This window comes from Cygnus atratus, chromosome Z, assembly GCF_013377495.2.
Source record: "Cygnus atratus isolate AKBS03 ecotype Queensland, Australia chromosome Z, CAtr_DNAZoo_HiC_assembly, whole genome shotgun sequence".
In the NCBI taxonomy this organism is placed as follows: domain Eukaryota; kingdom Metazoa; phylum Chordata; class Aves; order Anseriformes; family Anatidae; genus Cygnus; species Cygnus atratus.
In genome coordinates, this window is record NC_066396.1 from 60,263,498 (window position 1) to 60,288,958 (window position 25,461).

General features: G+C 39.8%; 1 protein-coding gene across 6 annotated transcripts in view; it reads left to right on the top strand.

The window, feature by feature from the left end:
- The first annotated feature begins 983 nt into the window (after positions 1-983).
- FER (FER tyrosine kinase) overlaps positions 984-25,461 on the top strand; it is a 201,261-nt gene continuing 176,783 nt past the window's right edge. Inside the window, exons 1-5 of one of the 6 annotated variants that reach the window (XM_050716502.1) lie at positions 1,005-1,093; positions 5,782-5,932; positions 14,031-14,137; positions 18,264-18,521; positions 22,720-22,893. In XM_050716502.1, the coding sequence (XP_050572459.1) occupies positions 18,315-18,521; positions 22,720-22,893 (381 nt within the window). In that variant the 5' untranslated portion in view covers positions 1,005-1,093; positions 5,782-5,932; positions 14,031-14,137; positions 18,264-18,314. Of the gene's footprint in view, positions 1,094-2,204; positions 2,355-4,911; positions 5,086-5,781; positions 5,933-14,030; positions 14,138-17,055; positions 17,193-18,263; positions 18,522-22,719; positions 22,894-25,461 lie in introns of those variants that run through there. The other 5 variants (XM_035562587.1, XM_035562586.2, XM_050716503.1 and 2 more) reach the window with 5 other exon arrangements.

A 25,461-nucleotide genomic window follows, 5' to 3' on the forward strand; every position in this document is an offset into this window, starting at 1 on the left:
TAAAAACAATCTGATAAAAAAAGACAATATACAACACTTCAACATTCATGAAGTTTCCCCAGACCTCTTAAGCTAGTATCACAGTAATGGCTCTTTTTTTTTTTTTTTTTTTCTATTTGTTTGCTGTTGCGTGTTACCTGTTCCTGATGCTAATCTCTCCGGGTGACAAAGCACCAGAACTCTGTCTGCCCATAAACTGCAATGCCCATGAGCCATTTCCCCAGGATTTTCTGTATTTCAGTTGCATACATTTCTTTCAGGTTCTCACCTGTACTTCTGTGATCTGAGATTAAAGCAGAAAAATTACACGAATGCATTAAACCTGGTGTGGAATATAGCTTAGTGTTGTAATTATGCAGATACCCCCCTCCAGCCACTAAGGCTTGAATTTTATACTTTTCCATTCTCCAGCAACTTTTGAAGGAGCTTTTAAAGGTATTTTTGAAGGAACTTTTGAAGATATCTTTGAAGGAACTTTTGAGGATATTTTTGAGGGAACTTTTGAAGGGACTTATGAAAACTGGGTGGTAAATGTAAACTTGATTGCCAAAAACAAGCCCTAAACTTGTTTTCTGAGGATATTTGGGAAGGGCCGGGAGTGATGGCAGAGTTGTGACAGCGAGAGCATGCTTGGTGAAAACATGGAGAAGCTCATCTGGGCGTGCAGGAGCCATTTATTTTTATTTTTATTTTTGTTTTAATTTTTTTAATTTTAATTTTAATTTTTATTCAGCAGGGACCGCTTCCCTGGAGCACCGCGCTCCACCCGGGCCAGCGCCCGGCGTGGCAGAGCCGGGCCTCGGCGACCCTGGAGCGTCTCCAGGGCAACTCCCGCGCCGCGTGGGGGCAACGCACCCCACCCCTCTCCCCACCCCCTCGCCCCTCCCAGCCAATCGCCTCTCCTCTCCCATCCGAGGGGCGGCAGCGGCGTCGCGTCTCCCGCTCTCCGATTGGCCGCCGTCCGCCGCGCGTCACCGGCGGGCGGGGAGCGCCGGAGAGGTACCGAGCGGCCGGGCGCTGATTGGCCGGCGCGCGTCACGTGGCGCTGGAGGGGCCGTGACGCCCGCCGCGGCGGAGGGGCTCGGCTTGTCAGGTAGGTGCGGGCCGTGCGCGCCGCCGACGCCGCGCCGCCGACCAGGCGCGCGCCCGCGCCACCCGGCACCGGCGGCGGAGCCGCGCCTGGGGGGGGGGGCGGGGGGCGCCGGTCCCGCCCCGGGGGGCGCCGGGGCCGTGCCACCGCCCGTAGGCCCGGCGCCGGGCTTCACCTGCGGGCGGGGCGGTGGCGGCTCCGCGCTTCCCTCCCGCTGCGGCGGTGGCGGCATCCGGCCTCCCTCCGGCCTCCCTCAGGGCTCCCCCCGCGGCCGGGCGGCGGCGGCTGCGGCGGTTGCGGCCGCGCTGAGGCGGCTCCGCCCCGGCCGGGCCCGCAGGCGGCGGCTGCTGCCGGGAGCGGGGTGTGGGGGGGCGGGCAGGGGCTTGGCAGCGCGGTGCGGCGCGTTGCGGGATTAGCGGGCCGGGAAAGGCCCGGTAACAAAGGGGTGCGCCCAGGGGAGGGGGGAGCTGGTGCACAGGGGCGGCCCGAGGGGGTCTGAACGCAGGGCGGGTTGCGGTGGTGAAGCGTTACGTGCTGGAGAGTGTTTAACTGAGCAAAAGCTCTCGCAGTTATCTCCGAGGTCCTTCCCCGCTTCCCCACAAGTACAACTTCATGTCACGAGTGAGCCTGCCAAAGGAGGGCTCTTCTCCAGTTGACATCTGGGCTGCCAGTGTGCAAAGCGGTCATCTAAAGTCACTCCGACAAGGCACTCGAAAGGAAACACAGGCTGGAAAAGGGCTGGGCAGATTTAAAGTGGGAGAGAAGGAACAGTGGGCCTTCTGTAGGACAGGGGATGAGGCAGCGTTTGCTGCTCTGGAACAGGAGATCCAACACAGGGAAGCAAGAGGGAGCAACCATGGGTCACACTGCGTGCGGGCGGCGTCGCCTTACTCCTTTCTGTAAGCGCAAACACCCAGGCGAGCACCTTGCACAGAAAAGGGCTCTGTCGATGCAAGGCAGGTCTGTCCTAGACCCCATCCTGGGGCAGGCCTCCTGCTTTGCCCTCACTGAGCCCCCCATGGCCCCTCCTGGGTGCTCTGTGGGCCGGGAGCTGTGGTGTCAGCCGGGAGGCAGAGGAAACTGGCAGCCGTCCCGGGGCTGCTCCATAGAAGGAGATGGGCTAACTGCGTGAGGTCATCGCTTCTCCGGGAGGAGGCTTTCTCCGGCGAGAGAGGGAAGTGGGTCTCGCAGAAGGAAAGGGGATCCTGCTGCCCTGGCGAAGGAGGAGCCGCAAGAGCAGAGCTGGAGCTTGTTCCTGCAGGAAGTAAACTGACCGTGCGCTCTTATCGTGAGATAAAGAAAGCTGTCCACTTTGTGCTGCTTAATTACAGTTTTCGTGTGCTTGAATGATAAAAGTGGATTTAATAATCCTCCCCCAATGAAATTTTTTTGTGCAGGAGAGAAAGAAATGGTTGAGTATTCAGCGTTTTATTAAGGAGTCCAAGGGATTTAAAATACCGTGTATGCAAGGACGCTTGTTTCTGCTGTATAACGCTTACATTAAGTAGCTGCAGCATCTTTGGAACGATTTGGTTTGGAAACTTTTATAGTGAATCGCTGGAACTCTTAGCTTTGTTTCCAGGGTTCGAGAGAAGATGGTTACCTTTATTTTTAAGAGCTGCATCTGTAGTGGATCATAATGTACAGGAAGTTGTGGAAGTACTTAAAAAGCATCAAGGGTGTATCTAAAATGCCTTTTTTTCCCTCCTTTTTCACTTTTTTCTTTTTAGGACAGCTTCTTGTGATAGGGAATTTGGATTCCCATCATTATATTTCAGGGCATGACTGTAATTTGTTTTTCAAAAATTGTTTCACCAAGTTTAAATGCAGAGTTCAGGTTGGTTTCAAGTGCAGTGAGTCTAAAGCAATAAAGATTTTGTAAGCCCTGGGTGTTCCCTTGGGTGATGATAAATTCCCAATAAATTTGCACTTAGTGCTGTTACTAACCCGAGTGACCGAGTATGTACCTCATAACATCCTTCTTCTCCTTTGGATCTCAGATCTGTTTTCTGTACAGTCACCGGTTTCCTTTGCAGAGCTGCCTTTCTGCACACGCTGAAGGGAAGGTGCCAGGTGGTTTAACTGTGATTTCCAACTTTCTTTCCCACATCTGAGCCTGTTGCTGACTGGCACGCTGCGCACGTATGAGTGGTGCGGCTGTGCGCAGGGACAGCTCTCCGTGCTCATAGCTGCCCCGTGATTCGGTGACTGTTCTCTTGCCAGTGGTCCTCTTTTCTCAGAATTCCTTGTCTTCAAAACGGGTTAGTCAGCTTGTATGAGCGTAGACGTGAGTAAGAAACCAGAACTGTGGTGTGAACTTGCACCTTGAGCAGCCAGGGCATTTTGTTAGGCTTTCTGATGCGATCCCTCTTCTTTTCTGCTGAGGGGAGAGCTACCGCTTGGGCCAGATCTCGCACTTAGGTTCTTGTTTGCCTGAAAGTGGCACACCAGTAGTAGTTACATACTGTGAGATGTTTCTGTGACACCTCTGTATAGCGACAGTCACGTGAAACTTTCAACTGCTAAAGGAAAAATGAAAATAATGCTGCCCATGTACTCGGTCTGCCATTTAGGTATGCTTTACAGTGTTGCTTTCATGATAATGTAATCCATTTGGAACCCCAGTCTCATTAGCTGTCAGTAATGAAAATACTTAATGAGTAACTGCGTAATAGTTTATAATGTGTTATGCATTTGTCTGTATGGTGTTCAGATCTTGATCTGAAAACTGTCCTTTCACAAGGTCTCTTGTAATATTCATCATTAAATATCAGTGCCTCCCAACCTTTATTTCATATTATAGCTTTGGAAATCATTTATTTAAACAGAAAGAGCTGAGGCATTAAGAAATTAAGCCTAAGCATCAAAATAAATTACCAGAATTAAGACCTAATGAAAAATCAATTACCTTCTAAGTAGGAGCAACGTGTGAAAAGTTTGTGAATTGTTTAGCATTACGTAAGAACTCTTTAGCAGAAGCAGAAATGGAATCCAGGGTAGTATTAAAGTGCATTAATCATGAGTCCTTTGTTCCCTGAATTGCCTGTTTAGAAACTGGGAGACGTAAAATTACAGCAATGGGTGTGATGGATTTGTGAAGATGAGCCCCTCTGACAGAATGCTGAATCATCCCCGGAGCACTCCATCCTCTGTAATAAATGAGTCAGGCGTTTATGGAGAAAAGCACTGTGGAAGTAATTACACGATCACATAATGCATATTCCAAAGAGGGTGTCATTTAGGTTTTCATCCTCAATTTGTGAATCTCTTAATTTCAGTACTTGATTTGTCAGCTTTGCTGCTTTTCTCCAGCACTGTTTATGCGTGACTGTTTGCTTTAGAAAAACCAGAAAATCGCATTCCATACATTAACAGCATATTAATGAGGAACAGTGGTTCGTCATCATATTTATAGTGTTTGCTGTTTGAGCTGAGAATGGCAGTAGTAAGTAGTTTTTCTCTGTACAATACAGACCAGACTGGGATGAGTATTAAGAATATTACTTTTATGAGTATTTAATAAAGGCAGGAATACTTTTGTTAAATATTCGGTGCTGTAATACCCAGATGATAGTGGTTCAGTTACTGCTGGTGGTGTTAGCTGATGAGTACATCACAGAATTTACCCTTGGTGAACCTATGAAAAAATAAGAGTATGGTCTTAGCATAACCCTGCTTAATCTTTGAATACTTGAAGCTTGTCATACTATGCAATTTTGTATTTTTTTTAATAATGTAGTTAGTGTAGTGTATTGCCACTGGCTCTGTTAAAATACAGCTTTTGTGTATATTTTTCTTTATTTTTATTTTTTTCAGGGAGCATCAGACTTCCTAGTGCATTCTGCTTTGAAATGTTTGAGTGTAAGATAGTATCCCACAGTACCTGTGTCACAAATAAGTTTGGGGAGTTCCAGATAAAGGGAGCAGCGAAATAAGGTGGCTAAGTTTTAAAAATGTGACAGCTTGAACAATTATACCAAACACTGTGAATAAAGGTATTTAAAAACCATTGTCCTGTCCCTTCAGCAGACTGTTGTGGGAAATGCATTTGTAGCAAATTTTAAGGAAAATCACTCAGCTTTGGAGCTTGCTACTACTAATGAGAAAATATAAAGTGTGGAAGCAGAAGAACACACGCTTGCTTTTTTTTTTTTTTTGTTTGTTTGTTATATTTCTTGTATGTTGAGACTGTGAATGGCGTCCTTTCTCCGAAGGAGAATATCTTTTCCACCATTTCTGTAATATGTTTATCAGTTCAGAAGATGTGGTAACTAAAGTTCAGCAGATAAAAGGAAGCGCTCAATTCGCCAAATACACAAAAGTGTTGACAGTTGAAATGTGCAGTTGAGAAAGCAAAGAATTATAAAGAGTTAAAGAGCTGTAACAAAGGTACAGAAAGGCCTTTTAATACCCAGTTCTGCCTTTTGGACTAGGTCAGTGTTGAAATCAGAGTGGGAAATCCCTCATCAGTGAATGTGTTATGTAAACCTGAAGCTGCTAGATTAACAAATTTAGTTGGCATCCAGATGATGTAATTTATCCAAATTATTATTATTATTATTATTATTTTTAATGTGAGGAGGTAATTATATCCTTATTCAGGTCAAAAATGTCAGCTTTATTTGATCCTCATCTTCCTCTTGGTTCTGCATGCATTCTAACTTTGCTTTTGGTTTGTGTTCTGGAACCAGCTGGTACCCTCTGAAAGGAAACCTGCCCACGGCTGATGGGATTGTTTGCTCCAGGCTCTGCTCCATGCAGTATGGATGCACACTGCAGCAGATTTGTGTCCCGTGCAGAACAATCTTCCAGAAGTATCCCTGTGTGCATGTGTCCTCAAATGTAAGGCTTCCTGTTTATGCATAGCATGTAGTGTTGTGCTGATGTGCTGTGAGAGGGTGATCTCCTGTGTTCCAGTTCTCCCTCAGAATCCCTCCGACCAAACCTCCCCAGGGGAGGTGGAGGCATTTGCAGCGTGGAAGCAGTTAGTCTGCGTTCAGAGGGCGAGAGATGTGAGCAGGCTAAACGCGAGAACATCTTTATCAGTTGATCTGGGTTGTGTCTGCAGTGTGGTCCATAAAGACGTTACAGATTTAGCTATTTCCAAAGCAGAGATTAAACAGATGGTTGTTAACATTCATCTTTACAACAGGCTGGCTCGTGTCCTACTACGTAGTTTTTCTCAGATTAAGTTGGGATTTCAGGTTTGAAGATGCAGTTAGTCAAGTTCCCTTGAAGTGTCCCAGAGTACAGTAAAGCAAGAATTCTGAGAAGAATTTAAGTAACTTGCATACAGTGCAAACATTCTTATCTCCACACTTTTTTTTTCTGAAAATCTCCATGAATGGTTCTATGTCCTGAAGAACACTGGCCTCATAAATGAAAAAATAGCCGCTTGGTATCATTTCTGATAAGAATACTTTTGAGATGCAGAATGACAGACTGGAGTAACAAAAAAATAGAACGAAACCAAACTCAGTTATTCCAAATCTTATGTATGCAGATATATTTTCACATGAAGAGTTCATGCATGTTTTTTTTTTTTTCCTATGCACTTCAGCATTATTTTTCCAGAGTCCTAGGAGGTTAAACGTCCACAACTTGTTGCTGCTTGTTTTAACATCCATTAAAGCTTGGTTCATTTATACATTTTCTAATGAGAATAATACTTTTCAGAAGGAGCATGGTTTATAACTAGGAAGGCTGATGATATCCAAACCAAACTGACTGGTCTGAAAAGACAGGATGGGCTTTTTCATGTATCTGGAAGAGTTATATTCGTTATATCTGTAGAATGGTATATATTAAAATTTGTTGCACATCTAAATGTTCTTGCAGTGCAAATTCAGAAGTTTCAGATGCCTGGTTCAATCATCTGTCTTTTGGGTGGCTGCCTTTATAGTGAGAATAACTTTTTCCTATCTAAAAGAAAGGGAGATCAGAGTGAACATATTTTAGGATGTGGAACATATGAGGGAAAAGCCATCAGATGAGGCACAACAAATAAAACTTTGGGCAACACCTTTTACTCAAGCGCACTCTGTGTTTTATTTCCTGCAGTGTAACAGTCTGGAATATCAGCTGTTGGGAGGGGACTTTCTTCTTCCTGAACTCATGTTCCTCATGGGCTGGTTTTCTGTGCAGAATACCATGAGATTGAACTACTTTAAATGTGATATAACGGTGCCAAGGAAATAAGTGACCTCAAGAAGACTGAGTGAACTATGAATTAACTAGGCAGAGAGTTTAATGAACCAGAAGGATGTAATTAGTTTAATGAAGGAGGAAAGAAGCAGCAACAACCTGATCTTTTTTATTTTTTTTTCGAAGAGTGATAAGTACTTGGAACTAGACTGCTTTTCTCCTGAGGAGACCAGTACTGTCATTTATTACAGACTAGTAGTAATTTAAAACAATTTAATCCAGTTGTTTTGGCTGCAGGGAGAAATTCTAGATGATGTTGGGCCATAGGAAAAAATAATGCACTTGGGTCATAACAACCCCCTGCAGTGGTACAGGCTCAGGCAAGAGCGTCTGGAAAGTTGCCCAGCAGAAAAGGACCTGGGGGTGCTGGCCGACAGCCAGCTGAACACGAGACAGCAGTGTGTCCAGGTGGCCAAGAAAGTGTCCAGGTGGCCAAGAAAGCCAATGGCATCCTGGCCTACATCACAAATCGTGTGGCCAGTGGGGCTAGGGAAGGGTTTGTCCCCTTGTACATAGTGCTGCTGAGGCTGCACCTCGAGTGCTGTGTTCAGTTTTGGGCCCCTCACTACAAGAAGGACATCGACGTGCTGGAGGGTGGGCAGAGAAGGGCTGTGAAGCTGGTGAAAGGACTGGAGAACAAGACGTATGAGGAACAGCTGAGGGAACAGGGGTTGCTTAGTCTGGAGAAGAGGAGACTCACAGGGGGTGACCTCATTGCTCTCTACAGCTACCTGAAAGGAGGTTGCAGCAAGGAGGGAGTTGGTCTCCTCTCAGGTGACAGGAGATAGGACACAAGGCAACACTCTCAAGTTGCACCAGGGGAGGTTTAGATTGGACAGTAGGAAGTATTTATTCACAGTGGGGGTAGCCAAACATGGGAAGGGGCTGCCCAGGGAGGGGGTGGAGTCCTCATTCCTAGAGGTATTTAAGAGACGCAAGGGCATGGCACTAAGGGACATGGTTTAGTGATGGGACTTGGTAGGTCAGGTCTGTGGTTGGACTTGATCGTGAAGGTATTTTACAACCTAGATGACTGTAATTCTATGATTCTAGGTAAATGAATATCAAGAAGTGAAACATTATCTGCAACTCCCTTCCAGCTAATGAAGATGATATCTAATAGCATGAAAGAAATTAGTGAGGGAATACATAACTGCATAGACCAAACCATTAGTAAACAGCTATGTTTAATTTTAACATTGACTCATGCTGCCACTTTTCCTAGCAATTGTTTCCACATTCACTATTCATTAAAGGCAAGCTTCTTTAAAATGTAATACTTTAACTTGTCTTTTGTTGTTTTAGCTTGTTCAGAAATTTATATACTAAATAAAATACGCTTTAGAATGAGTGTGAGTCACTAACTAATGTGTCCAAGTTTTTCAATTTGGGGTCAACTATTTGTAATTTCAGCATTTTAAGTTTCTTTGTAAAACTAGAACAATTCTGTCCTTTAGAAGATGAAAGTGTTATAACCTTAGAGCAGTAAGACTACTTCAGAAGACTACCAGAGACATGAGAAGTTAATAATAAAAATAAAAGACAATTGAATTAGTTATTTGTAGCCTAGTACTTCTCTGTTACCTGTCAGACCACACAGGCAGTGCTGTTGTTCATGATGTTAATATATCCATGTGAAGAGAGGAAATTTGGAATGGTGTTGGTACATGCTGGTGTTCAAGTTTCTTCCCTGCTAGAGCGGAATTAATTTTTGAGTGTGTAGGATATGTCTCATGTGCAGGATGTATGTGAGACTTTATATGCACATAGAAAGAGCTGGGAGAGCCTGGTCCTTAATTTGGGTTAATGCAGTTAGAAAAATGTGACAGGGACAACTTTAGTTAAGCATTTTGTTCATCCAGCCTCTGAAATATACGAGAGTAAGAGTCTGTACTGAGAGACTGGAATTGTTCCTCAAAAGCTATGGAAACTCCCTATTCCAATTTTAGGTAAAAAAAAGTGAACTAGCTGTGGTCAAAGGAAGACCACAGGAACACAATTGTAGAAGGAGAAGTTTTGCAGTGTGCTGGAACTTGTATGAGGGTTGGAGATACTTGATCGTAGTATCAATTAGAATCACCCTTATCAGCCTCATTCTGCTCAATCTGTTTTTCTGTTAACATCTAGAGTGGAGATCACTGTTGATCACTGCAGAATAGAGAGTTCAGTGAAAGTTCTTTGCTCAGGTCCTCTTTACTGAAGTTGTGCTTTCCTTTGTTGTTCCTTGCAGCCCAGAGCTTAATGTAAAGGAAGCTTAATTCCTGGAAAAATACAGGAAGAAGCCTTCCTTTACTTGTAAGTATGTGGAAGGTAGCAAAAAGCTAGGTGCAAATCCCCTTCGTGTGGGGTTGGCACGTTGTTTTGCAGGTGGCACTGCCTTTTTCAGAGTTAACAGGAGCACCACGCTGAGTCCTGAGGCGCAGTGGCAAGGTATGACTTGTGGCAGCCACCGTAGCCCTGTTCTTTCTACCTGTAGCTGCCTTCACCTTGTACTCTTCTGCCTGGTGAAATTGATCTCAAGCGTCTTTTTGGTCTCAGATGTTCAAGTTGCAAAGAAGAGGTGGATAGGATCTTTGCTTCTCTATTCCATGGTCACAGAGAAGGGGAGATAAGTTTTGGTTAATGAGAAACTTTTTCCCATGCTAAGACCAAGGGACTGCTAAGTCAGAGAAAACAGAGACTTGACAAAAATATTTTCTGCCATGTCTTCGGTGGTTGGGGAAAGAATTAGATTGTGTTTGATGAGCGTTTGATGATTGTTAGTAACTTTCTTCCATCACATCTATTATTGCTGTTTGCATGTTGGAAAATAATTCCCTCGGGCAAATGAATACTGCATGTACAAAAAAGGATGTTTTATAATTGTAACCAGAGAGGGTCCAAAATTTTCTTTCTGGGCCTTTACCTAGCTTATTTTTTTTTTTGGTGTTATTGAAAAACATAAATCCTTTCCTTTGATGAAGCCCACTGCTTCTTATTTCCATGTTCTTTTAATAAGATCAGAGGTGGAAGAGCTGGTAGGGCAAACCATGATTTTCATACATCTGCAGGACAGTGTGAGTGCGATGTGTGAGGTTGGCTGTATGCAATCGAGTGAAATACATCTGGCTTGGTGCTTGCTGCTGTTAGATAAGAAGGGACTCTTGCTGCAGACATAGAATAATTGTTCCTCTGACATATCTGTCCTGCTTTTGCATTTTAGAGATGTCTTGAGATAGAAGTTGTATGTTCAGGAGATTTTTTTTCATTATTTTTTTAAAATATTTTTTGAATGTGTCTGTTTCTTGGTCTCAAAAGTGTCTTTAGGCATTAAATACTCTCATTTAATTATTTACTAGGTGAAGAAGTATTTAAGACTAACTTTATTTAAAGTTTCGTTTGATGTTCCCATGTTCTTTTGGGAAGCACTTCAGACATACGACGTCATGCCAGATTGTGCTATCGTGTTTTTTTTAACTTTGATCAGACACCTCATAGTTAGTCTGTTTTGTGAGCTAAAAACTTCTCTTTACTTTCTTTGTGCAGAAGCTGCTCCGTACTCTGATCAGTATTGCCTGTATTTTCTAATGCTTTATATTCATCATGAGATAGAGTAATTAGAAGATACAGGAACACCATGAATGTATCAGCAAAATAAGAGTATATTTTCTGGTGTTTTCTAACCTTTGTGAAAAAATAAAACAGAAACATCTGATAATCTGGATGTTTCCTAACCTGATCGCTTCAAAGCAGTGGACAAATGTTTTTGAAGACGTGTGCTCAGAGATGACCCCCACCTTTTTCCCACGTGGTGTTAAACAGCCTAGGGTGCTCTCTCCCAGTATGTTGTGCTGCATTTACTGACACGTGATTTCACCTGCTGTTTTAGATGCCCATTGCTCAGTGTCTTGGGGTTCCTTTGCAGCTTTCTGTAATAAAGCATCAGCTGTGATTGCACATAATGTTGTACCAAATTTAACCAGAGATGTTGTGTGAAATGGTAGATATGCAAGTGACCGGTCTCAACAGCTGCACAAGTCCTGGCACGGATTCTGCTGATGCTTCCGACTTCCTCCTCTGTGGAACTGTGTTTCTGAAACCTCGTGCTGCAAGGGCTCCACTTCTGTAACAGCTTCTGTGAGACACCCCAGCTGAAACTTTTAAGAACCCTTTTCTTTGCTACCACGTCTAACGCCTTTGTACACCAGCTGCTCAGTTCCCTCAAAGAACACCTCAAATTGGGAAGCATGACTTTTCTCTGCACTCATTTTTTTTTCACCCTACCCCAACCTACAGGTTCTTTAGTATTATTTTAACACCTTGCCCTGTATGGTAGTCAGACTTTGGTGTACTTTTCCTGATTGCCCTGGTAAGCTCTGAAAAAAAATAATAAAATGGTATATTTTCTACTCTCCATTCCTTTTTGCTGTAGTAGTCAGCAGTTACTTCAAGCCTAAGTTTTTGTAGAATTAATAGTTTGGTTATTTCATACTTGATGCTTTAATGCTTCTACAGAATAGTATCTATTTCTGGTGAATTCTTACTATTTATTATTTTTAAATGCTCCTCTGTTGCTTCATTTTGAGAGAGTGCTTGTATATCCCCAGTTTAAAGAGGGTCTGGTTTGGTATTGGTTTTAACTGCCTCTGCAATAATTTCAGAAAACAAGAGTTCATCTAGGTTTTCTTCTCTATCCTTATTTTATTTTAATTCCTTCTTTTGCATCTTCGTTATCTGGTGGTTTATGGCACTGAGGAAGCAAGCTGTCTGTAACTTTCAGATTCTACTCTGTTTGAGCCCAGAAATTGCAAACAGAACTTTGTTCTAAAATTTTTCAGTGCTGTCTTACAGCTAGCTCTACGGTTAGTTTACTGACCAAAGTTTCTTAAATTTCCTTGTACTAGCTGGCATTTCCCTATCAGTTAGATGAATTTTGGAAATATAATTGTATTGCCAGTTTGAAATTCTATGAATGCCCTGCATGCTGATGAAAACAAGCATATGAATATAAATGAATATACATGAATATAAAGTCAGTAGTAACTGGAATTATTGGGGGGAGGGGGGAAGGAGGCAGTTGGTTGTGTTTTATTTTTATATTGACAGACAAAAAATCTCCCTTCTACCATAGGTGTATTTTTTTTATTATTATATTTTATTATAAGAAGGTGTGCTTTTTGCCTGTGTGCAGAGAGCAGAAGATACAGCTTCTCAGTGTTTCAGTGGCTCTAGTCTGTTTTTTCATTTAGTAAGTGAAATTTTCAGAACTGGTCATTTTACCATGTTCAGCTCTTTTACAGGTTGACTGCTTAAAATTTGAATGTCTTCAGGTGTTGGTGGTAGCACGCATTTTACTTTCATGTGTCCTGTTTGAACCAGGAAAAGCAGAAAAAGAGTTTTTCTGTCCAGTGGTACTCTGACATTTCTAACTGTTTTGTGTTTGTGATGGGAGGAGTGGAGACAAATACTACTATTTAATGTTTGGCTTTTGGTGGTAGTTCTTTTCTGGTGGAGACTTGCTTAGGTAGTTGAATTTTGGGCTTTGCAATTTCTCACTAATGTTTGTATATGTGTTATTAAAAATGTTTTGAATTCTGTATGATTCTAGTCTGGTCTGTTTTTTCTTCCTTTGTATCTGCTTGCATGGCTGCTGCCTCCTTGCAGTGACTGAATGTAAGCATCACTTACAGTCTTTCCTATTTTTGGTCATGGAGAGAGAAAGTTTCATACTTATATTAAGCAGGACTTTGTTTCTAGAATGTCACTAAGTAACCAGAAAGGAATACTAGATAATGCCTGTTTGAATGTGAACTAAAACTATCCTTTGTAAGGTTTAAAAAATGTGTATGTCCATTATTAATGCTTTGTTTTAAACTTAAAAAATAATCTGCAAAATAGTTGCAGAATTTTAGCTTTACGAAGGGCGTTTGTCTTTCAGTTTCTATTGTCTTTTTTTTTTTTTTTACAGCTGTAAAACTGTTAAATCAATATCAAATGTCTTGTCTAAAGCTTTTACTTTAAACTGGCATGACATTGGTCCAGATGTTCACACAGAATAGCTCGCACTTTCAAGCTATGTGCAAAGCCTCTTTCTCTATACTTTTTATTTGAAATAGTTTTTTTAAATATAAAACATCAAAATTCAACACCTAGATTGCAGTCCAGAGTTGCAGGCTGAAATTGGAGTGCTGTAGTCTTTATTACTCTATGACCTCTTACTATTATAGGTATTACAGTAAGTAGAGCTATATAAGAAATTTTCTTTATCTTGGTTGGTGCCTTTCTCATGTTGCTACTTGTTTTCTTACAGACCACTGAAAATACTGCTGTGCAGTTTGTCTTTCATGTAATGAATTCTGTTTTCTCATGCTTTTGTTTTCTTTATTAATGGATTTTCTTCTAGTTTTATCGAGGGAAAATTTCAGAAATAAATGTATTTATCTAGTTTTCCAAAATAAAAAGAATGTCAAAAGAAATTTCCAAGAACTTTTTTTTTTGTAAATAGAAAATCGTCAGTTACATGAGTATAGAAAAATTATACACATGATTTTGAAACATTAAATAAAGTGATAGCATACCACTACTTGCAGTCATTTGAGAATTTCTTTTTGTTTTCCTCAACTCTTTTTTTTTTTTTTAAATATATTTTCTGGTTAGAAAACGAAAATGTGAAGCAATTTATCTAAACTTAATTTTTGCAATATATTTTAAAATACTGAAATAAAAAATACATTTTTTTTGTGCTTTTCTTTCACAGAACTCCCAGAAAGTGAAAGTATATTCCTGAAAGTGAAAATCAGAAGAAGTAGCTGCTGAGATATAGAGAAGTATATTAAGGATCGTTTGTTGGGGAAACTTTTTAAGGTAGGAGAGCTATGCTTTGCTGAAAAGTAATCCTAAAAAATAAGCTGCTTATTTTGCCTTGGGTAGAATAATATTTCAGACCAATTTGGAAATGATCAGGCTACGTTTATACTGCTGCTTTGGATGTTTATTGGTGACAATGGCTGTATGGAGGCATTAGTTCATCTCTTGACTATGTTCCATACATTTAGCATCAAATGCATACGTAGATAGTATTCTGGTTATGTGGGTAGTGTAAACAAATGGTAGGTAAAGCATATATTTTATGTTTCATGATGATGTATGTTCTGGGAGTAGATCCTACACTAGGAGAAATTCAATGTTCTAATTTTTATTTAGGGTGTGGAGGGAGGGCTAAGTGATTTATTTCCTAGTTCTGATGGAAAATAACGACTATAAGCCTCAGGTTCAGAAATGGAGGTGGACTATGAAATAAATTGATCACCTCTTATGAAGTTGCTTTATCAGTATGAAAACCTTGAATTTGAGTATTTGTTTCTCCTGAAACAAAGTCCTGAAAGTACTGAAGAATTAAGTGGTTGTCATTGAAGTTTTCCACTGTGAGTCTGACAAATTTTAACATCGTTGTTTTAGAATCTGACCACATTGCTGTGGTGGTGGTGGCTGAGACAAGTCACGAGCTGTCTTTGGTAAATGCAGTTAAATTTAGAGCTGTTCAAGGAGTGGTTGCTCATTTTGCATTTTTAAATGTACATTGAGAGCTTAGTACCTCTCAATTATTAGTTTTTTTATGAATGATGATAAAAAAGAAAATGTCTTATCTTGGAATTGGCTCTGGCACATATTTTGACTGTTAAAACTCACCAAATATTGATTGGCAAATTTGCATATCCGCTAATTTTAAAGTTATGTACATAGACCATCTCAAAATACTCAGCATTGGAGGAGGAAGTACCTTTGTTGTCACGCTCCCTGTATCTCCTACTGGTTCCGCAGTAAATTTTTCCTGAATTTACATTTTTCATTTTACTACTCAGTTTTGCCTCTAGTCGGTGTTTGCAGAATCTGGGTGAGAATCTACCTCTGTCTTAGTGCTAGCATTGTAGTGTTGTTTGGCAAAGCAAACGAAAACGGGACTGCCAATGCTTGTTCCCTAATCCAGGAACTGTGGACATGGGAAAGCACGAGGAGGAACAGGCTGGAGTAGGCAGCTGGGCTTGCTCCCTGTCCTCGAACAGCACCTTTGGGTGGTGGAGGGAGGGCGCTGGTCCTGATGCTTTGTTGGGTGACCCTGTGGGTCAGCTAGCAACTTGTCTGTGTATGCAAAGGGGGAAACACCAGGCCCAGGCCCGGAAAAATGCCTGTCCATATTGATGCCAGATCCTGCCTCTTTGAACATTGGCCTTTGGAAATGGGTTTGTGCTTTCTGAGAGCATTCAAAATACAGATTACATAGAGCACGTCTGTTAATGTGTTCGGTAATTCATACAGTTCTGACTTCAAGTAAGTGACCACGTAATCAGTACTGGTTTCAGTTACTTTCTGTGTATAATTAAAAATGTCGTTTTTTAGCTTCTTGACTATTAAGTATCTTAGATCTTGGATACTTGCTCACTTCTTTGCCTTCATAATATTGGAACGCCTGAGATTAGCTGAATTTTTTGATGGAACACTTTCTAAATTTTCAAGGAAGAGGCATGGAGGTGGAGCTGAGAATCATCAGCTCTGAAACTTTGCCCTTGCTCGTCTCACCGAATCAGAGTTCTATCACGTTTTTAAAACAAACTTTTCCTGTGGTGAATGGAATAATTGAAACTGAAGATCAGAGTCCAGTATACATACAGTTTTTGTCTATTTACTCAGGCATCTACCAGAGTAGTCTGAAAAAATCAAATTATTACTCAGTGAAGGGTGAATTAGCAGGCTGAAGTGAAATGTTAGCCGATCATCTTTTCTGTTCAGTTTTGTGATCTTCTGGCTCCATAGTGAGTAAGTAGAAGCAGACTGAAATATCATATGCTGAGAATATTTTATCCTTCCCTTGCCCTCCTGCCTTTTATAGCACAAGACTTCAACTTGAGATTCAGTTCCCATCTTTTCTGAATGGGATGTAAGAAAATAGAGCTACAACTTTTCTCGTTGATAATGTGCTAGGAGATTTAGTGCATGTGCTAAAATATGCTAGGAGAGAAATGAGGTTGGTCACAACAGTGGATGTAGGTCTAAAGAGTGTTGAGAAATCACAGAGGGAAGCACAAGTCGTTAGTAAGTAGATGCTGTAAGATCTTTTCTTTCACTTATCTTACTAAATTATCAGTGTTTTTGTAAGACTATTCTTAAACTTTAACTGTGCAAATGTTAATGCAACTAATAAAGCATAGTTCATCCTTTATAAATAAACCAGTATAAATAATTTATAATTGCTGTTTGCCTGAGCTCTTAGCCATCAACCAGCATTCTGACTGAAATACATGGCATCAAAATTAAGAGCATATGGAAGCTTGTGATAGCTTTAAGGTTACTCTCATAACCTTGATGTGCCTGTATTGTATACATGCATAACAACACAATGCTGCTCATAATTTCTTTATGGGATTTTTTTTTTTTCATTACGTAGCATTGTACCATGGCTTGTACCCTTGTGCCTGTATACATTTATATATATAATGGAAGAGGCTTATTTCTGTAATTTACTGGAAGGGCAGGGAACTGCAGAAAGAGAGGAATGGTTTTGGGAGTCAGGCTACCTTGGAGATTGTTGTAGGTTCTGACTTGTAAAATTTTCTGAAACTTTTTGTTTACCGAAATCAATAACATCTTTGTTCTAGACGTTCAGTATGCTAAAATGATAGGCACTCTGAAAGGTCTGTCTTTAAGCTTTGTGAATGCCAGTATTAGTGAGTATAATGTCGACATTAGTTTCTGTGTCTCAGGTCTCTCTGTATTAGTCCTGCTTCAGCTCATGGGCTGCTAAGAAGATGACACTTTTAATATTTGTAAAACACTGATAATTTAAGTGGCAATTTAAAGCCTATGAAGAAATGGGTACTTCTGTGTTCAAAAGAGCTAACGCTTGGCTGGAGTGCAGGAATTGGTGAGTAAGTAATGCATAGGCAGTGTGAGTACTGTAGTCTAGAGCTGTAGTTGTAGTTTATATAAGTTTATCTTACCAAGTTCGAAGGTGATCAGTATGGGAACAGGTTTTTGGTATATACACAGAAAACAGGGTTTGGCCCACGTTACAAAACTATATACAAGACTGTGGAAGTATATGTGGTTTCAAGTGTTGCATGATGTGGCCGTGTGTTATCATGATAGGATGTTTTAAAGCTAGCTCAAATATGTCTTTGACCTGCAGTTGTGTTACAGGGTTTTGTAAGGTGGCACTTCTTACCAGATTATCAAGTGATGATATCAAATAATGATTTTGTATTGTGCAATGAGACTGGACTGCTTTAGGGGAAAAATGTGTGAAATTAAGACCTCTACCCTAATATACCCTAATGTGTTTCTCACAGGAACAGTGGAAGGTCGCACGGGTACCTGGTTTGGGATATTTTCTGACTTTTGGGAGGTTGACTCTGCAACTCTAATGACTGTTAATGCAGCATTTAGGACCAAATTAGCAGTAATTTTCTAGCTATCCATTCACTCTAGATGCAGTGCCTGAGAACTGATGGTTTATTTGGACGTTTTTATGTCCTTAGGACAGTATCCACTAGAATCAAGTATTTTGGGTCACCAGGAATGAAGCAGTGTAATGGCAGTTCTTGTCTGGAGATAGTGTCACGTATATTTATTTCATTAAATATGTGTGTTGTTCTTTAGTGTCTCTTAGGTGCTTTTACGTGTTCCCTCATAACTTCACTTTTCAGTTAGGGGTGTGCTATTACACTACTGTTTTACAGATGGGAAACTGGAGGTCACAAACTGAAATTATGCTGCCAGTTCAAAACAACAGAGGGGACATCGGATCTCTTTCAGTTTAGCTTGGTGTTTGAAATGATTCTCTGACCTTTCTACCTCTGTTTTAAAGTGGTGTAGGTAGTCCTGTGGTTAATCTTAAGGCTAAGTTATTTCAGCGTTTAGATGTTAATAGTTGCTCTTTGTAACGTTTAAAAGTTTTTCTTCTGTTTGCATCTCATGAACCTTGTTTTATTTACAGATGTGGTGAAGAGCCTATATTTTCACCCGTGCGGTATATAGTGCCTTAAAAATGGGGTTTGGAAGTGACCTGAAGTATTCTCATGATGCTTTATTAAAACTGCAAGACTGGGAACTACGACTGCTGGAAACGGTGAAGAAATTTATGGTCATGCGTGTAAAAAGTGATAAAGAGTATGCCTCCACTTTACAGAATCTTTGTAATCAAGTAGATAAAGAAAGCACTTGCCAATTGGATTATATCAGCAACGTGTCCAAGGTAAGATTTAAGTATTTTGAATTTGTAATATCCTTACATTAAGGAAATAAGAGTTGAATAAGATGAGAAGTTGGATTTTGGTTTGTTTATTTTAGTTTGTGTTGGATTCCTGTTGATTCAGCTTCTTGAGGGTTAATGTTGCCCAAGTGTTTAAAATGAGCTCAGTGTAATGGAGTTGAACTCCAGTCTTGCTTTGAGATTAATAACTAAACTGGAATCTTGGATTCTGAAATTTGGTATTTTAGGGCTTTGGGTTGAGCCTGCTAATTTGTTTAGTGTTTTGAAAATAGAGTATGTTGTAGTAAGCCTTTCTTTTAAGACAGTTCAATAGGAACTATTGTTTATGCTGTATAGAATTTGTGACAGAAATAGAAAAATACCAGGAAACCAAGGCAAAGCTTAGCATTCCGCCTGTTATTCACACCACAGTATGTGGTGTAAAAACAAAACATTAATTCAGGATGTTCCTCATAATTGTGATGTTATTTTGCATCCAATTTAAAATTACTGTGTTGACTTTTTATAAAGGTAAGGCTGTCCTTCCCGCAGATCGTTAATGGTCAGGTTTAGAGCAAGTACAGGGAGGATACTGATGAAGCAAACTTCTCTGTTTCACCTGCTAGTAAGCTTCACTTCTGACTTGGATTCCTCCCTGAGGAGAGAAAACAATTCTGTTTTAATGCCTTATTCAATTTCTGTCCCTTCTGCTGCAGCAGTGGTTACACAGCCCCTTCAGTCTGGCATGAATCCTGATCTTCTACTCTGCAGAAAAACACAATTTTTGGGTCAAGTGAAATTTTAGACAAAGCAGTTTTTTATGCAGTGGGTTATGGAATTGCTACTTGAATACAAGCTATGGCATTGCAGCAGGAACATCAGTGCTCCTTGTGCAGCAATCTAGATTTATACTGGAGTACAGTGGCTATGTGTGTGATTTGAAAGCTGCACTGAAACAGCTAGCCTACTTCAGCTGCCCCCAAAATAGCGCTGCACACTGTGTATCTGTAATAAATTCTGTTGTTGTCCCCCGCCTCGCACAATAATTCTTGCAATGTAAATTGCCGCACTGCATTTGTTTTTCATCTGCATGTTTTGGTGGTGTACTTGAAATGCTACTCACCTAGCTATGTTTCTTATACACAGTTGTGATGATTTTGGTAAATTAATGTTAAAGCATTTTTGTTAGACTAATCATGGCAGAAGTCAGGTATTTTCTTCAGGCTTTCTAGTGTCATATCCCAGAGTTGTTTTTTACAGAATTAATGGTATGCTTAGTAGTTCTTGCAATTGCTGCCCTGCTGGGATTGTTTTTATGTGCTTGGTAAGCTGTCCTGCAACTCTTCTGGGCAGTGAAACAGTGGATTAGGGCTAAAACAGTAAAGGAGCACTGGCACCAGAGTCCTGAGCATTGTAACCCTTACATTACACTTCAGGTGGCCAGCTCAGTCTGGCCACTTCAGTGATTTTTTAATTTTTTTTTTCCTGTGAGCAAATTGATTTTTAGAAGCTGAAGATGTGTCAAGACATTTTCTTTGTGGGTTGAACAGAGGCATCTGCGTCACGTTTTGAAGTCATTTTGGATGTTGGCACTTGAGTTATTTTTTCAGGATTATTTTTTGTTCCTTATATTTATTTTTTCTTTTAAGGAGGTGTCGTTTTTCTCTTAAGCCCCATCCCTGGTCTCTGCATGTTTGCATAAGAGCGAAAGTATTCATATACTACTGACAGGTCTTTTGTATGGGCTTGCCGTGAAATTGCACTGTCAGCTTGGATTTCAAGGTTATGTGATGATACATTGTCACTGGTTTTGGCAGTTAAAATACCTGAATTATTGTTTGGGTATTTTACTCCCACTGTTCTAATATACTTTGCTATTTCATGATACTTTTTGTCTCTTTCTGACATTTTACAGAATCAAAATCTGACCCAGTTATTATGGGATATAAATTACTATTTTATGTCTCCTAAGATTTAAAAGTCTGTAACTATGTTTTCAATTCTGGGTATTCAAACGTGGTTTCGGAAATAAATTCTGAGCTCTCTAATCTTTTCTGCACCCCCCCCCCCTTTTTTTTTTTTGAAGTGTGCAGTGAGAGTGAGCACTTTGAGAGAGCTGTTTGCGTAAATCTGTCCTGTGTTTTTTCCATGCAGAGGCAGTAAACTTCCTGGAAGGCGTAGTGGCGGGAACCTCTAATGCCAGAAAAGCAGTATTTTTAAGTGCTTCCCATAAGCTTTTCTGTGTGCGTATATGTCTAAAAAATACTGTTAAACCAAACAATATTATATTTTATTGCTTTTGATGGATTTATGTTTTTTTTACGTGAAAGGAAATGCTTTGCCTTTTCTGCTGTCCCCACCCAGCTGTTTTTTTTGTCCCATATAAATCTCAATTTTTGAAGCCTTTCCCCAATTATAACTTTTCACCTTAACTTATGCCATTTTAAAATGTTAAAAGATAATCATACAATACACAGAAATGCTGTTTAACCAATGCTTTCTCAGTGTGGAAAGAGGGATGTAAGGAATGGGAAAATGTGAGAATTATTTCTTTTTTTTTATTTTTTTTATTTTCAAATAGACAGGTTTTCACTGGGTTTCAGTCTTACTTGGGCTTGTTTGGTGAATTATAAGCTAAGTATTTCTTTAGAGTATCTGTCCTGTTGAAAAACTGCTTTTGCTGTGTTTCTCAGGGCTGATTGAAACGATATTTACCTCACCAGTAATAAATCTCTCTTAAAGAAAATGCGTGACTCTTGCTACTGTTTGACTTCTGAGAGTGCTGTTATGAACTCTTCCATATCCATTGCTCTGATACAGATGTTTAATGTTGTTTTTATTGTACAAAGCTTTGCAACATGGCTTCTGTTGTCGTTTGGAAAGTGCTCTGTAATGGAGAGATTAAGCGCTTTTCAGATATAACCAGGAAGCTTCGGTCTGTGAGCTTTTACAACACCACACTTGAAGCAGTTTGCGATAGCTCTGTGCCATTTGCTGCAATGTTTGTCAGCTAAAGGAAATGTTAAAGATGGTTTAATGTATACAGGAATTAGCTTTCATTCTGTTCTCTAAAATCCAATATGAGTTGCAGCATTGTCATGTAGAGATGGGAACATTTATTTATATAGAGAGATTTATATATGTATATATGAACATATATGTTTAACATATAAGGAAATCCCAGAACTACCAAACAAATTAATTTTGTAAATTGTGAAGATTTAAGGTGGATTATGTTTAGTAAGAGTAAGATAAATGCCGGTGAAACTAGCATACTAGCTGCCTTCACGAATTGATAATTGTTTTGGAAATAGCCATTCTGAAATTGTAACTGCAACACAGCAGTCTGTTAGTGAATTATGTCTAATGAATCCAATACTGTTCCTATCTACCAAGTGTGACAGGGTCCTTTAGGGTAACATATACGTGCATTTGAACTCTAATTTTTTCAGTTGATCTCTGCTGTGCGTTGGAAGTCTTGGTGTTCCTCGTACAGTTCTTAATCAAAATTCAAAGCCAGGGTGTATTAGGCTGTCCTGAAAACTGTCTGACAGAATGGCCAAGGAAGTTATTAAAGTGAGGGTACAGCAGGCTGTTCAGTTGCTGTGACAGATGAGTAGCTGCCTGTGTCTCTTAACCTGTTAGCTTCGTGAGTTTTGCCACTGGTGGCCTGGACTCTGATGCTGTCAGCTACGTGAAGCAGCTGACGAATGGTGTCCTCTTAAACAGTAACAACTCAAATGCATATTGCCGTCAGATATTTAGACAAGGGCAAAGAAGTCAGATTGAACAGAGTAACTGGGACTAGGAAATGGGAGAACAAATAACACCAGCGCGTGCTTGTTAGAGGTGTTGAGAAGGTAATCCGGAGAAGGCTTTCATGGGTGTTCAGAGTTGCTAGGACGGTGCTGAAGAGCCACCATGCAGATCTGAATTTTTGTCTGTGACGCTTATTTTAGGACTTCATGAGCAAGTTCAAGGCATGGCTTTGGTATAGCAGCAAGAGTTTTATTTTGAAAGATCTCAAGTGAATTTGGGAAGTTTAATTATTTTTTTACTGAATTGTTTTAAATAATGATGCATCTTTTCCCACAGTTTGCATTCATTGTTTGGCATTGTTTGGTTATTTATAAGCCAGAATATGTGACTGCTTTTCTGTTCTGATTTTTTCTTTCTCCTTTTTTTTTTTTTTTTTTAACAGTCTTGGTTGCTTGTTGTACAACAAACAGAACAGCTGAGCAAAATAATGAAGACACATGCAGAGGATCTTAATTCTGGGCCTTTGCATAGGCTTACAATGATGATCAAAGATAAGCAGCAAGTGAAGAAGAGTTACCTAGGTGTTCATCAACAAATTGAAGCAGAGATGTACAAGGTATTTTATTCAACTGTTCTTTATAGCCTAATTGTAGTTTCTTAATTTGTTTAAAAAATAATATCTTGAGGATGGATATTTTTAGTTCCGTTTTTTTTTTTCTTTTGTAAAAGTGTTGATTTGTGTTATGTAGGCTGTCTAGTTTAAATTTTAGTTATCTCCTTCACGTTTTCATTCCCTTGCTAGCTGACAAGGCAGAGATGGAAAACTTTATTCTGCATGAATTTATTTAGACAGATAACATTGGAAATGCTCCTGTTCCAGTAGAGGATGATTCTGTGTGACACTTCCCTGTGCCATCTCTTTTGTTCTCACTTCACTATAGAAATCCCTGGGACCAGGACACTGAAAAGTGTTTTTTTTTTTTTTTTTTTTTTTTTTTTTTTTTTTGTTTTTTTGTTTTTTTGAGTGTTCCTTACAATCCCCATTCTTTTGGGTGGGGATGGGATTCTAGTCCTTATTGTAAAATATAAATCACATGTAAACCAAATATTAATGCTGCAGATGGAGCTCTTCGGGACCTTTTTTATTACAAGTCCTTTGTCTTCCTGATGTTGAAAGCATTGTGTCTAGTCAGTAAAGCTGACAGAAGTCACAGTTTAATTCAGGTGCTCTGGGGGAAGGTTAGCTGCAAATGTCAAAGAACAAACTGATAGTTTGAAAGGTCTACTGAGAGAAAGGAAAGCACTGCTTCTTCTTTCAGCAGAGACTCAGAGATTTGGAGTAAAATAATTAAAATATGAGTAATATATTACAAATATGGTGGACTGGTGAGTAAAAGATTGGTGGGCTGGTTATAAGAAGAACCTTAAACTACTACTAAACATATATCATGTTAAATATGTTGGCTTTGTTAGGACTGCTTCAATAATCTGCTGGGATCTTGGCATCTTCCCCAGGTGTTGGCTATGAGAAGTACATCCTATTTGCATGGTTGGTTTGTCTGATTTATTGGCTGGCTTATCTGATAGAATTTCCAGGCCGAATAATCACGTCCACTTATGGATTGGTGCATCTGAAAATAGTCGGGATTGAAGATGGAGAGAAAGTGGTGGTATATGTTAGAAATAATAGATGCTAAATTTATATTTATTGGTGTCCATGCCCATGGCGGGGGGGTTGGAACTAGATGGTCTTTAAGGTCCCTTCCAACCCAAGCCATTCTATGATTCTATAGAGAATGGAGAAATGGAGAAAGAAAGAAAATATAAAAAGAAATAAAGTGTAGCAGAAGCAAGACTGGTGGGTGTTCAGGTAGGGTTTTAATGGAGACTTTATAAAACATACTTATTGTGCTATTAAGGTAACTTAATGCAGTTAACAAAATGCAGTTTTTAAAATAAGACTTTTTTCAAGTTGTTAAGACATTAAGCAATCCCCAAATATTTAATTACAAACCATATTGTTTTTAATCATGGGCTGCATGGCGATGCAAGATGAATAAACTTGCACTGGTTTTGTAATTCTCTTCTTCCCCCACCCCCTCCCCGGCTCCTGCCTTCCTGGTTTTCCCAAGAAGCATTTGAATATCATTTTGGTTAGATTTGATGTGTTCTTTCATTGTTAGCTGACATTGTTTATTCAAAGGTTCTGTGTCACTGGAACACTTACAGAATGGTTCCCAGAAATCCAAAACACTTTTTGTGTTCTGTGGTGTTATGTCTGTTTTCGTTATATGTGGTGACAAAATACTTATTATTTCCCAGGGCATTATCCAAAACTTGTAAAGATTGGTGTCTTTGCAGTTCATAATCTTTAGGATATTTGGCAAAAAAAAGTTTTCCTTCAGGTGAAATACTTACGTATCATACGTTCTAGAGACCTGCACAATGAGGAATCTTTTTTGATAAAATTCTTGAGGGCAATGGGACACATGCTTTTTACACAATACAATAAAATCTGTATCTTCGGGTTTATTTCAGTTCCCATTAAGATCCTGGATGTTTTTCCTTTCTTTGTGAATTTTGAGGGGAAAAAAACGTAGAATACTGTGCTACTTAGTTGGGCAATTCCTTGATATATATACATTGAGATAAGGATAATCCTTCACCACTTTAGCTCGATAGTTAATTGAAGATGGAGGCACTTTGTTTTTCTCTGGTGGAAGAACAGTTTAAGAATCAGCAAAATTCATTTCACAGTTATTACAAAGGTTTCTTAGTATTAGTAGCCTAATTTAATTTTACTTTATTTGTAAGAGAAGCACATTCATTACCTTGTGTATGTTAATTGTGTTCACTACTTGCTAATCTTGTCTTCTTATCCATTGCTTAACAGAATTTTATAATACGTTTGCCATAAAGTTTCTTTTTCATATACCATTTCTATTAATTTAAAATAACAGCAGTTGTGAATGATTTACAGCATAAATATGTATAAATATGAGATGAAATTTTTTGTACATTAGTCCCAAATTTTCCTGCCTTTAAATTAAACCTTTACACAGATAGTCCAGAAATAGAAACCATATATAGCATCTTGTTTGCTCTTAAAGGAATTCCATTAAGTCTCCAGATTTTGTTCTTGTGGGTGAGGGTAGTAGTGGTGAGAATACGAGTGTCTGGGCCT